At 48.1% G+C, this 13,129-nt stretch overlaps 1 protein-coding gene across 1 annotated transcript in view; it reads left to right on the top strand.

The window, feature by feature from the left end:
* The window catches only part of hectd2 (HECT domain containing 2), a gene marked incomplete at its 5' end in the record, with an annotated part of 134,343 nt that overhangs the window by 113,687 nt on the left and 7,527 nt on the right, over nucleotides 1-13,129 (top strand). Inside the window, 2 exon segments of the mRNA XM_084322039.1 lie at nucleotides 2,344-2,450; nucleotides 5,278-5,309. Of these exon segments, the coding sequence (XP_084178165.1) occupies nucleotides 2,344-2,450; nucleotides 5,278-5,309 (139 nt within the window).

Below are 13,129 nucleotides of genomic sequence, written 5' to 3'. Positions count from 1 at the left end.
TTGTAGGTTGTATTCCGTGCAGGTTATGTTTAAGTTTATTTAAGTTTAAGTTTATTTGGATCCCCATTAGCCACAGCAGTGCTGGGGCTATTCTTCCTGGGGTCCATAACACATAAAATACAGTTACAGACTTATACACTCACAACATTCACATGTCATACAGACAATTAAAACAACAATAAAAACCCTTATACACTCACAACATTTACATGTCATACAGACAATTAAAACAACAATAAAAACCCTTATACACTCACAACATTCACATGTCATACAGACAATTAAAACAACAATAAAAACCCTAATCAAATTCATAATACAATATAAAAAGATATACTCCTTATGAATGAATTCATAATACAATACAATAATACCTACTCATAATTAATTCATAATACAATACAGCATAATATACTATTTAGCTTTTACATACATTATCTATGTTCATATCAGCCAATTATACAATATTTTAATAATATATCCCTATCAGACACATGCCTTTTCATCCATATATACCTATCTCTTTATCAGACACATACATTTTCATTTACGTACACACACTATCTATTAGGGAATGTCAATTTCTTTGGTTGAAAATGTTGTTTTACCACGATTTTGAAACAACATTTACTCTTCTCCTGCTTAACATGTCTGGGAAGAGAGTGGTAGGAGTCAGACACACTTAGTGGTCAGACGTTCCTAGTAGTTCTCGAGTTCTGCTGCCGTTAGTTCTCCGGCTGCAGCTGGCAGCGGTCCCTGCCCACTGTTGTGGAGCCTGATGGCCGCTGGCGGACTGAGTGAGGCAGTTAGTGGTGTGTCTGGGGGGGGTATGAGTTTGTGGCTGAACGTGCTCCTCATCTTGGCTAGCTCCTCGGAGAGGGGTGGGAGGGCTTCTCCAGGATAGCGGCCAGCATCCTTCTCCTCCTCCTCTCTGCCACCATCCTTCTCCTCCTCCTCTCTGCTGCCATCCTTCTCATCTTCCTCTCTGCCAGCATCCTTCTCCTCCCCCTCTCTGCTGCCATCCTTCTCATCTTCCTCTCTGCCGCCATCCTTCTCATCTTCCTCTCTGCTGCCATCCTTCTCATCCTCCTCTCTGCCAGCATCCTTCTCCTCCTCCTCTCTGCCACCATCCTTCTCATCTTCCTCTCTGCTGCCATCCTGGAGTCCTGTTCGGGGTACCCAGCAAAGCCCTGGACAGGCTTCAGTATGTTCAGAACTCAGCTGCCAGGGTTCTCACTCACACCAGGGATAGTCAAGGATCTCCTTAGTTTTGAATCTGTCACAGTGCTCAGGTATTCTGCAAACTGTGTACTCTCTGTTTAGGGCCATTGGGTTGATTCTTTCCAATGTGTCAGATAGTTTTCTTTTTGTTTTCTTATCATTTGGTTGAGTCCAGTGTGGTTTCTGTCTGGTGGCTCTGCTTGTGTTTGTGAGCAGAGTCCCAGAACCATCTGGCTGAGTGGGCGTCTCTCAAGGGTCTCTCTGTAAGTGAGGGCTTTGTTCTGGAGTGTGTCTGGGTCACTTTCTTTTAGGTGATTGTCGAATTGAAATGCTCTTTTTTTGGATTTTGATGATTAGTGGGTATCTTCCTAGTTCTGCGCTGCATGCATTATTTGGTGTTTTCCGTTGGGTGCGGAGAATGGATTTGCTAAATTCTGCATGCAGAGTCTCAATTGGGTGTTTGTCCCATTTAGTGAAGTCTTGGTTTGCAAGTGGGCCCCAGACTTCGCAACCATGTAGGGAAATGGGTTCTATGACTAATATCTAATATTTTGAGCCAGATTTGGATTGGAATGTCTAGCTTGATGTTCCTTTTGATGGCGTAAAAAGCCCTTCTTGCTTTGTCTCTTAGGTCGTTCACAGCTTGGTTGAAGTTCCCTGTAGCACTGATGTTTAGGCCGAGATAGGTGTAGTTTTTTGTGTGTTCTAGGGCATTTGTGTCTAGGAGGAATTTGTGTTTGTGTTGTTGTAGGCTGGGCCCTTTTTTGGAATATCATAACTTTAGTTTTGGTTAGATTTACTGTCAGTGCCCATGTCTGGGAGAATTTGTGCAGAAGGTCAAGGTGCCGCAGCCCCTGGCCCCGTCTGCTGTAGCCCACCAGGTCATCTGCAAACAGTAGGCATTTGATTTCTGTGTTTGCTGCAGTTTGTTCCAATGTTTTTGTTCTCTCTCTCTCTCTCTCTCTCTCTCTCTCTCTCTCTCTCTCTCTCTCTCTCTCTCTCTCTCTCTCTCTCTCTCTCTCTCTCTCTTCTCTCTCTCTCTCTCTCTCTCTCTCTCTCTCTCTCTCTCTCTCTCTCTCTCTCTCTCTCTCTCTCTCTCTCTCTCTCTCTCTCTCTCTGCAGAGTATGTCCAGCTCTACATAGACTTCCTTCTGAATAAGTCTATTCATAAGCAGTTTGCTGCCTTCTACCATGGTTTCCACAGTGTGTGCGCCTCAGACGCACTCATGGTAAGTCCCGACTGTGTGTGTGTGTGTGTGTGTGTGTGTGTGTGTGTGTGTGTGTGCTTCTGCTTCTATATGCCGGGGAGTGGGACCATGGAGAGACAGAACGAGGACTACCCTGCCTACCTTACCCACCCAATGACACCAATCATGAGGACAAACTGGCTGTTTGTCAACCTCGTCAGAGTCGCTGAGTAACTTCAATGATGACATTTGCCATTAAATCTGATGGAATGAGTAATAACAGTGCCACTGTGTGTGTGTGTGTGTGTGTGTGTGTGTGTGTGTGTGTGTGTGTGTGTGTGTGTGTGTGTGTGTGTGTGTGTGTGTGTGTGTGTGTGTGTGTGTGTGTGTGTGTGTGTGTGTGTGTGTGTGTGTGTGTGTGTGTGTGTGTGTGTGCGTGTGCGTGCGTGCATGCTGATAGAAGGTTGCCAGCATGTCAGATTAGTAAATTAGATTAAAGATGAACTTGAATGTCAGTATGACACCTCATCTGATTGTCTGGCTTATTGTCATAGCTACCTCTCTCTCTGTCTCTCTCTCTCTCATTATCGCTCTGTGTAACTTTCTCTCTATCTTTGTATCTCTCTCTGTGTATCTCTCTCTCCCTCTCTCAGTAACTGCCATCTGTAGCCATGCTGCGGAGAGAGAGAGAGAGAGAGAGAGAGAGAGAGAGAGAGAGAGAGAGAGAGAGAGAGAGAGAGAGAGAGAGAGAGGCTGTCAGGTTAAATTGGTCAAAGCAGCGATGTGAGTGGAACTGATGAGTTTATTGGGATCAGTGACTGAAAGCCACATCGTTGCTGCTCGTTGCTGCTCTATCCCTGAGACAAGATGATATCACGTTGCCAGTTGGGTGCCTTAAGCAAAGCACATCACGTCATATTGTCTCTTATCTCAGTGAGTCGTCAGATCCCTTATAATGTCCGTGTAGCTGTCGGTAATAATGTGAGTCAACTCCGTTTTCAAAGAGACTACGCACAAATGTTTTACATTCCTGTTGTAATTACTGATATATCAGCATACCGTGGCTGTTTTAATGCCAGCGAGCCCATGTGCTCTCGCTCTGTGTCCTAGTCGGCATGTGTGTGTCAGTCTCCAGTCCAAGTCTCACTGTGAAATAGGAGAGAGAGCGTTAATTACACAGACATATTGTGTGTGTAATTTACGTGCCAATTAACCCTCCCCTACTGCTGCTTTTGGTTGAGTCACTCCTGACTCGCCCTCTGCACCAGACACCTAAACCACACCCATCCCCCCACACAGTGTTCCCCATTCATATAGGCTCTACTTGGGCGGCCCCGATTTCTTCTTTCCATCAAGACACGCAATTGATCATAATGCGCCAGACCAGCGCAGACCTTCAATTTTAGAAGCTATGATATCTCTCTATTCAGCTGTGTGAGCCAGTGCCGCTCCCACCAACAGCACCACGACACAAGCGTTAGTTTACAGAGGAGACATGCTATGAAAACCAAAACGGTAGAAGGTTGAAGGTTGAAGGTTTTTATTTAGACACAAAACATATACAGATTTTACTCCATTTACACTTTTGTCAAGGATAGGAACGAAAAAGGCGCAGTGCATTATTTACATCGTTGTCCTTGGATGTCAAGGATGCTAGAAACAGACACATACAACTCATTACAAAATTAATCACAATTATTATATTTGCATAGTAATAATGGCACAACCCTAAATTTATACAAACAAAGCACATTTGTTGATACAATGTTCCTCTATGCCGAATGTCTGTGTAAGGAACTAACTGGCTTTATATATGGCAAAAGAACAACCATAAATCAGTAGTGTGGGACCATTTTGGACATGACCACAAGATATGCCCAGAGAAGAAAGACGGATATCCAATGCCAACGGGTCCAATGAGTCTAACAAGCCACACAGCTCCAGCTCCCAGAGTCTGTGTTTCAGTACACAGCAGAGCTGCTTGGCACTGTCCGTGGTGTAGAGTGAGTACAGCAGGGGGCTCAGAACACAGCCCTGGTGGGAACCGATACTCAGGGTGATGGTGTTGGAGGTCTGACCCCCCACCCTGACCGCCTGGGGCCTTTCACTCAGAAAGTCCAGTATCCAGGCGCTCAGAGCGGAGCTCAGACCCAACTCGATCAGCTTGTCCACCAGTCTGGTGGGGACTATGGTGTTGAACGCTGAGCTATAGTCAATGAACAACAGTCTCACATAGCCCCCCTTCTGGCTGTCTAGGTGAGAGAGGGTGCTGTGTAGTACCTGAGAGACCTGTTTGGCCTGCATGCAAATTGCAAAGGGTCCATATCACTGGGGAGGGAGGCACAAATGTGATCCTTGACCAGCCTCTCAAAACATTTCATGGCCACAGAGGTGAGTGCCACCGGTCTGTAGTCATTAAGGATTTTTTTGGTACCGGGATTATAGTGGACACTTTGAAGCAGGCAGGGACCACAGACTCAGCCAGGGATAGATTAAATATGGTGGTGAACACTGGGGCTAGCTGGTTAGCACAGGACTTAAGTATCCGTCCTGTTATCCCATCTGGGCCAGCTGCTTTTCTGGTGTTCACCCGCATAAATGCCCTTCTCACACTGTGTTCCGTCAATGAGATGGCGTCGTGATCAGATGTGCTCGTTGCTCCAGCTAATGGAGGAGCCGGTACTGCCTTGTAACCGGCTCTAAACGGGGTGTAACAATGATCAAGCGTATTTCCTCCCCTGGTGGTGCAAGCGATGTGCTGAAAAAAGTTTGGCATCACTTTCTTCAGATTTGCCTGATTGAAATCGCCAGCTATGATCATGGCTGCGTCTGGGTGCTTGATCTGTTGTTTGTTTACATGTCCCTGTAGGTCCGCCAGGGCCCTGGCGGTATCCGCTTGTGGTGGAATGTACACCGCCGTCATGATTATGGCAGTGAATTCTCGGGGGAGGTAAAACGGGCGACATTGTATGGACAGATGTTCTAGGTCCGGCGAGCATGAACGAGAAAGTATTTTTACTTCCTTGGGGCTGACCCATTTGTTGTTGGTCAGGAGACAGACACCCCCGCCGATACTCTTGCCGGACTCTTCTGTACGGTCCGCTCGGAAAACATAGATTGAAAAGTATCCGCCCCGATTTTGTAAGTGATGTCTTATTTTTAAGGTATGAACCTGTACTTTCATATCATGTCACTTTTTTGAAATTTTTTAATTCTGTGCCTGGTCACATATAATGTTTAAGCAAAAGTAGCCTACTTTTCAGGAAGGGAATTGGCAGAACAACAACAATGGGGGGATGGGAGGAAAAACCGTTACTTGATCAAAACAACCCAAATGCATGTTGATTGATATTGCCTTGATTACACAAAAAAAAATTATTTGTGTAAATGACTTAAGAGAATATATATTATATACCGCTGCTGGCGGGACAAAACCTCATAACTCCAAAAACCCAACTTTTCAGCAGATGAAAAAAACGAACACAGATTTGAGGGCGAATAGAGTTAGGAGCAGTGTTCGAATTATGAGGGGACCAATGGGGGCTCAGCCCCCATAGCTATAGTCTGAGCCCCCATAGTCAAGACCCCCTGTGGGGGTCTCTCAAAAAAATTATATAATTTTTTTTTTTTTTTTTTTTTTTTTATGTACGAATTAGTATTATTTATGCTACCTAAATAAATTGTTAATAGATCATATTTTTCTTTTCAGTTTTTAAAAGAACAGAGTAATTAATGTTGTGGAATAGGCTGCATTTCACCTCCAAGCCGCTATGTGTCGCCCATGAGCGTCGCCCCATAAGTTTAACGCTACTCCAACCTAGTGAAGAAGAAGCAGCTGATGTAAACAGAAGGCTGCCGGTCCGTCTGTGTCCTGCAGGCTGCAACTGAAAACATAAACACTGGGTGCTCCAGTAGCACACCATGTTACCGCGCTCGCGCGGGACTCCGTGCTGCGTCACGGATCTGGTTGACTCCGAGTTCGATTCCCGGACTCGCCGTCATTTGCCGAATGTCTCCCCCTGCTCTCTCTCCCGTTTCACCCTACAACTGTCGGTCATGCTTGACCAGAAAAGCGATAAACGCTAAAAAAATAAAGTTAAAAAAAAAAAGAAAACATAAACACTAAACAGTACGCCACATGCCGCCAAAAAAAAGGCTCAACCCGCCGCAAGGCTGTACAAAGCTGGACAGCTTTGGTTTTATAAAAAGGCCAAAGACTGACGCTGTTAGTGCAGCAGCTAGCAGAACGTTAGGTTATGACTATAACCAAGTTCTGTTAGTTAGGGCGATGCTTGGCTTCGCCTTCTGCCTTCTGCACTATCTCGCGTACGTGCACGCGTACTGAATAAACCACAAATGTACCTCTAATACCAGTATTAGTCTGACCACACCCCTCATCAGCTTACCTTCATAAGCAGGTGTGTGGTCACCTGCTCTCCTCCTTCCCAAGCTTTCACCACAAGGTGAGGTCAAGGGCTGCAGCGGCCGTCCGAAGCCAAGCATCGCCCTAACTAACAGAACTTGGTTATAGTCATAACCTAACGTTCTGTATCGTTAGGGCTCAGCTTGGCTTCGCCTTCTGCACAAGGGAGGCCAAGCGGAGCCACTTGGCTGACAAATACACCCCGCTGACAGCCCCCCAAAACCATCAGAACAGGGAGGGCCGAGCCCCCCCGACCCCCCCTAATGGAGGGTATCCCCCCTATTAGAGGCTTCACGGGAAGGCGACGGACCCGACCGTGCGAAGAGCTCTCAAGCAACTTAACGCACAGGGTGAGCAGACCGTGGCTTGACCCACGACTACACACACGCACAACCCGCATGCCACCCGGGAACGAACGGAGGAACAACCTCGTTACTGCCCCCAGAATCACGGGGTCAAGGGCAAACCCAACCCCGTGGCAAGGCCGTAGCAGCGGAGCACGAAGGAAGACCCAGACCCACCAAAAGGACTGGACTCCCTGGAATGGGGGCCCGGAGAAGTCCATGATGCCAGCATCAAGACCCCACCAGGTGGGCACGTAGTGCCCCGCCCCCCACATCGCCAGCGTATTCGGACAAAGGCCCCTCAGTTACTGCACCTGGTATTCCCAGGCGGAACCAACCAGGCCAGTAAGCCGAGCGGGCCCCGTCCCCCCAATAGTACACCGCCTGGCACACTGACCCTGCAGAATAGGCAGTCAGCATGGCCGTAAGCACACAAAAAAGGTTAACCAACGGAAGCAGGCAGCGCACCGGGGAAAAACCAGGCAACAGGCTGTTAACCCTAGCCTGGAGACTGCGGACGAGACAGGCGCCAGAGGGGACAGCTGAACACAGCCGCCCCGGCGGAAGGAGCGTAAGCTGGCGGTGTTGCATGACCAAGCCTCCATTTAACAACCCCCACCCAGAGGGGTCGAGGCAGAGAAGGCTGACACGATTGGCAGACGTCATGAACGTGCAGGGGCACCCTCAACCGGTGAACCCGGGAGTTGACACTGCTCCAACACACCAGGGAATCAACCACCTCGGTGTTACCCAATGCGGTGGTTGTTCCTATAACCCCTCAAGAAAAAACTCCAAAACACACCTGCGGGTATACACCGGCTATACCGCAGTACAAGTGTTTCAGTTTCCAAAAAAGGGTTAACCCAGGCCTACGGGTCGCAAACATCACTTCGGACCGGGCCTGGCGGTACGGGAAGCACAGGGTCACCAGAGGAGGTCAAAAAACCACCCCCACAGGCCCCTCTTCGCCATGCGTGAGAGAGGAGCGAAAAACAATGGAGAACCAGCCCCTAAGCACACCGTACCTGGTATTCCCCGGCGGTCTCCCAACCAAGTACCAACCAGGACCAACCTGTGTAGCGGCCGAGATCCGACGAGATCGAGCGCGTACAGAATGGCATGGCTGTAAGCCATGACGACAGTGCTGAGTAAAAACATACCCAACCAGGGTCTCCATAGCGCTTAACCCTGTGACACCCAGACCGACCTGGCATTTTTCCCCCTGAAAAAAGCCCAAGTCCCTCAGGGTACCAGAACAGCAGATCTGCATCCCCGGCGGACAACGGGTTCAACTGATCTGGACCAGCGTGACCAGAACCAGTCCCGTGCCCTAACCACGCCGACATGCCCCAGGAAAAGGGCAGATATGCGTGTTGATCTTAACATGAAAAGAAGGCGCCACCCAGACGTCGGGACGAACCGCGCCTGGTGGCCCACCCCAAGGGCGTGAGACCCCACTACATATGTTCAGATCCATCCCGTCATCATCCCCCAGACATGAACGAGGATCCGTCGACAACCCACCCAGGTCATGGGATGTGGTCGCCGGAAGAGGAAAAACCCCCATCTCAGTTGCTTTATAAAAACGCTGTTTCAACCACAAGCAACTAAGGCGTGCCAGTCAATCGCCTGTTTACAGCGAGCTAGCACTATACGTGCGTCGGGACACACCCCCATCAATGAACAGGCTATTTAGACCTGCCATTGAATCCCCAAGGCGCCCAGGGGAACGACAAGAGGGGTGTGACACTCCCTAACTCCAACACTTCTGGAATAGAAAGAAGGAAGCATCAACAGTATGTATCCCAGTCTACACAGCCGGGGTAAAAAATGTACACATTTTTACATCCCACCACCCTCCCATAGGACAGAGACGGGGATCCCCAGAGAGACTTCCCACGCGAGCTGTACAGATTGAAAAGAATATATTGCACCTTGAGCCATGTAAAAAACTGGTTTTAGGGCCTCCGGGGAAGAGGCACCGAACCCATACACACTCAATAAACGAATTGAATCGAATATACATACAATAGAAAAGGACCCTTCTAGAGGGTCCACTCACTTTGACAATCTGAGGAGGAAGGCTCTGTACTCTGATGGAGGCTTCCTCACATGGATCACATGGAAGAAGGAGTCCGAACTCACAGAAGGCCTGAGTAGGCGCTTGGTGAGGAGGAGCCCTGACCACCCCCCCTGAAAACAGATCCATCACATGGACCTGAACAGCACACGGAAGTCCTACCAACAGAGACGCGCACGGTGACGTACTCTATGGCGGGGGAATTCCTGCGGTGCACACGCCCAATATACCAGGCCGTGGGACCAGGAACTCCCTCCCCCCCCCCCCCCCCCCCCCCCCCGTAACGTGCCGAACCGCCACGTGACGGGAACCTTGAAGGACAGGGGGTGTACCCCTGACCGACAGAACAATGGGGAGAGGAAAGGTTACCAGTTCACCCCTTTACGACCCCACACCCATGATACGACGTAACGACAAAAAGAGAATATGACACAGTCATAGTCAGCTCTATGAAGCGTTTCACAGCTCCACACAGCGCACGAGCTAACCTGCTATCTGATTTTTACTAAGGAAAAACACAGAATAGAGAGGGCTCTAAGAACCCCGGTCCAACATACACATGTGCTTCTGTGGCCAGTACAACCCAGTTGTAGGTCACATGACACACACAACCCATCATCATCACAATGAGAGAATACATCATTCTTGATTAGTATCGACCACAGGCCTTGCTAAGCACACGACAGCAACCAAACCAATTTCCCTTTAGGAAATAAGTTTCTCCAGCAGATTTAGCACAACCTCAGCAATCAAGCTGAGAGTTACATCGTATCCCTACCACACAAAAGACACAATTAATGCACAACATGTCTGATAGGAGGTGATAAAGTCCCCAGGGAACCGGGGGGGGAAACACAATCCTCCTATTCTACCCTCAATACGGCCAGTTAAAACAGGAAAACCTGTTAATGTGTGAACTCACTGTTCATTGTCATTACAGTCTGAGAAAGAACATTCTTTTACTCACTCGTCACCAAGCATAGCTTCATAGGTTAGTTGCCTTAGTAGTGAGTACACGGTACACATAAACACCATGATGTTTCTCACACAACAACCAGATCAATACATCACGACCTGCACGGAGAAGCTACTGCCAGTGACAAAAACAGCTCACACACAACCCGCAACGTATCTCAAATGCATTGCAACAACACACGTTTTGGGAAAAAACACCGTCATTCACAATACATTTAGCAAGGTAAAACCAGAAGACGTGTTATGAGGGTCTGGCCAACCCCGTACCTGCCCGGAACGCAGATCAACGAAGTGCAGTCACAAGCGTCCCGTGTTGTTCGATCCGGGCAGCGTCGCCGCTCCACCAGTCGCTACAGTCCTCTTTGTTGACGCAATCCCCGTCTAGGCTCGGGCAGGGTTGACGAACATCCCCTGTCAAGGATGACGTCGTGGTCAAAAGTGTAAAACATGTTAAAAATCAAAGCACGTTCAACAGAATAGCATCAAGCTAACGGCTGCTCCAGCCGTTCGGGTGCTATCGCTTCCGCTCGCGAGACGCCGATCTACGACGCACGCGATCAGGAGCGAGCTCCCGGCGGCGCGCGAGAAGCCAAGCCACCCCGCGCCAGGCCACCGACCGGCTAACCGTAAGCTATGAACATGTAAACAATGACATAACACTCACCCAGACAGGCCGCCGTTCTGAACCCTCCTCACTTTTTAAGAGAAAAGGAAAAACAAGACGTCAACACCGCTTCACAACGGTGATAATAACACGTCCGGCGGAATCAGCACAGTACCAACTGGCCTGTATAGCTGACTTTGAACATGAATCTGCCGCTATCGCACATTACATGCACATATCCCCTCGTGAAGGAATACTCTCATTTGGATATGAAAGATGGGGTCTTAACACGGTGACAGAGAGAATCCACTCGTCCAGAACACACAGGGATCACCAGTGTCAATGGTCGCGGCCCACTAGTTAAAACTAAAATGGTCGCCAGACCAAGGCCTTCTGTCGCCTAGACGGCTAAACAAAGGACCCTAGCCTGGGGCCGGTTTCCATAAACTTCGTCTAGTAGCCCCCATAGCACTAACAGACAAGTGGAGCCCGCCAGCAAACACTACTCACCCAACCTGGAACGCACCGCTCCTCACAACAGCGGCATGTCCGACAGTTCAGCTGTGGCTTGACAGGTTTCACCCCAACAAACACAGCAAGGAACTGCAGTTGAGAAGCATGCAGCGGCGTGCTCCCAATACGAAAACCGGTGGAGGGTTTGTAGAATGATCATCATCTTCTAGACACTCCAGTACGAAGACAATATCGCTGTATTTTCCCGAAAATAGTGAGAGAGAAAATAAAGATATGATGTCAACGTATCCTTGTTTCCCAAGCTGTTCCTAATCCAATTTCTTCCATCATGGTGTCAAGTGTGGGGATCTACCGAGGCACTTCTTCCTTGTGGTGAAAGCGAGAAGGAGGAGAGCAGGTGACCACACACCTGCTTATGAAGGTAAGCTGATGAGGGGTGTGGTCAGACTAATACTGGTATTAGAGGTACATTTGTGGTTTATTCAGTACGCGTGCACGTACGCGAGATAGTGCAGAAGGCAGAAGGCGAAGCCAAGCTGAGCCCTAACGATACAGAACTACTGTCACTGAAGTTGACACTGCTAGTGCTAGTATTAGTGTTAGCTCTGCTGCTCCTGTGCGCAGTGCACCTGTTATTGTTACCGCGCCGTTTGCCACTGCCAGACCCGAGTCTCCACCACTAGACCTGGACTGCGCTGCTACTCAACCACTACAATGCTGGGGTCCGAGTCAGACTTTCGTCTTGTTTACATCAGGGTCCCCCATTTTCAATTCATCATAACATATATGACATACACAACATACAGATAGACAGTACTGCTACATCTATACATTTATGACATACCAGATTTGCAAATACAGTACTGTTTGTGATACAAAAAGTGTCCAGAAAAACAGTGTGTATACATTTGACGTAGAAACTGTACATTGGAGGAGGTTGGGTAGGTGGGGTGGGGTTGGGTGGGTGGGGGGCTGTACATTGGAGGTGGGGGGGGGGGGGGGGTAGGGGGACACACACTGTACACTGTACATTGGAATACTGACAAAGCCATACTTGGTAATTTACTGTACAACTGGGTTAGGACATTTGTAGGGTCCAGTTTCGAATTGCAGTCTCCCGTAGGTGTTCTTTGAGAGTGTTTTTGAAGGTGGGTAGTGATTCACATTCCTTTACAGCTGTGGGTAGGGTGTTCCACATTGATGTGGCATACTTGCGAAACGTGTTTAGTCCCTTGTTTGAGCCGAATCTGGGTTTAACATGATTTGTGGAGCTCCCTCTGGTGTTGTGATCGTGGTATTCACTGACCTTTGGGAAGTATTTTGACATGTACATGGGTACCTTGGTCGCATAGTGTATCTTGTAGACCAGGCCCATTGCAAGTTGCTGTACTCTGTCGTCTACTCTAAGCCATCCTAGGTTGTCAAAGTGGGCAGGGGTGAGGTGGGTTCTAGGAGTCAGGTCAAGTAGTAGTCTGACCAGTTTGTTTTGAGATGTTTGTAATTTGTTTTTTAGTGCCTTTGAGGTGCTTTGGTACCATGAGGTGCACGCATAGTGGTAGTACCTGTTGCGGCAGTAGACTGCACATGGGGTTGACTTAGGATAGAATCTGTATATGTATACTATATACATATATCTCACCTGTCCGGCTGACCGGACCCTCACCATTATTATTATTATTATTATTATTATTATTATTATTATTATTATTATTATTATTATTATTATTATTATTATTATTATTATTATTATTATTATTATTATTATTATTATTATTATTAGTGTGGGTGACCTGGCGAAGCCAGGTTGCCACCCACACTATA

This window comes from Notolepis coatsorum (assembly GCF_963971535.1).
Source record: "Notolepis coatsorum genome assembly, chromosome: 9".
NCBI classification, from domain to species: Eukaryota; Metazoa; Chordata; class Actinopteri; order Aulopiformes; family Paralepididae; genus Notolepis; species Notolepis coatsorum.
This window is presented reverse-complemented; position numbering and strand designations above follow the sequence as displayed.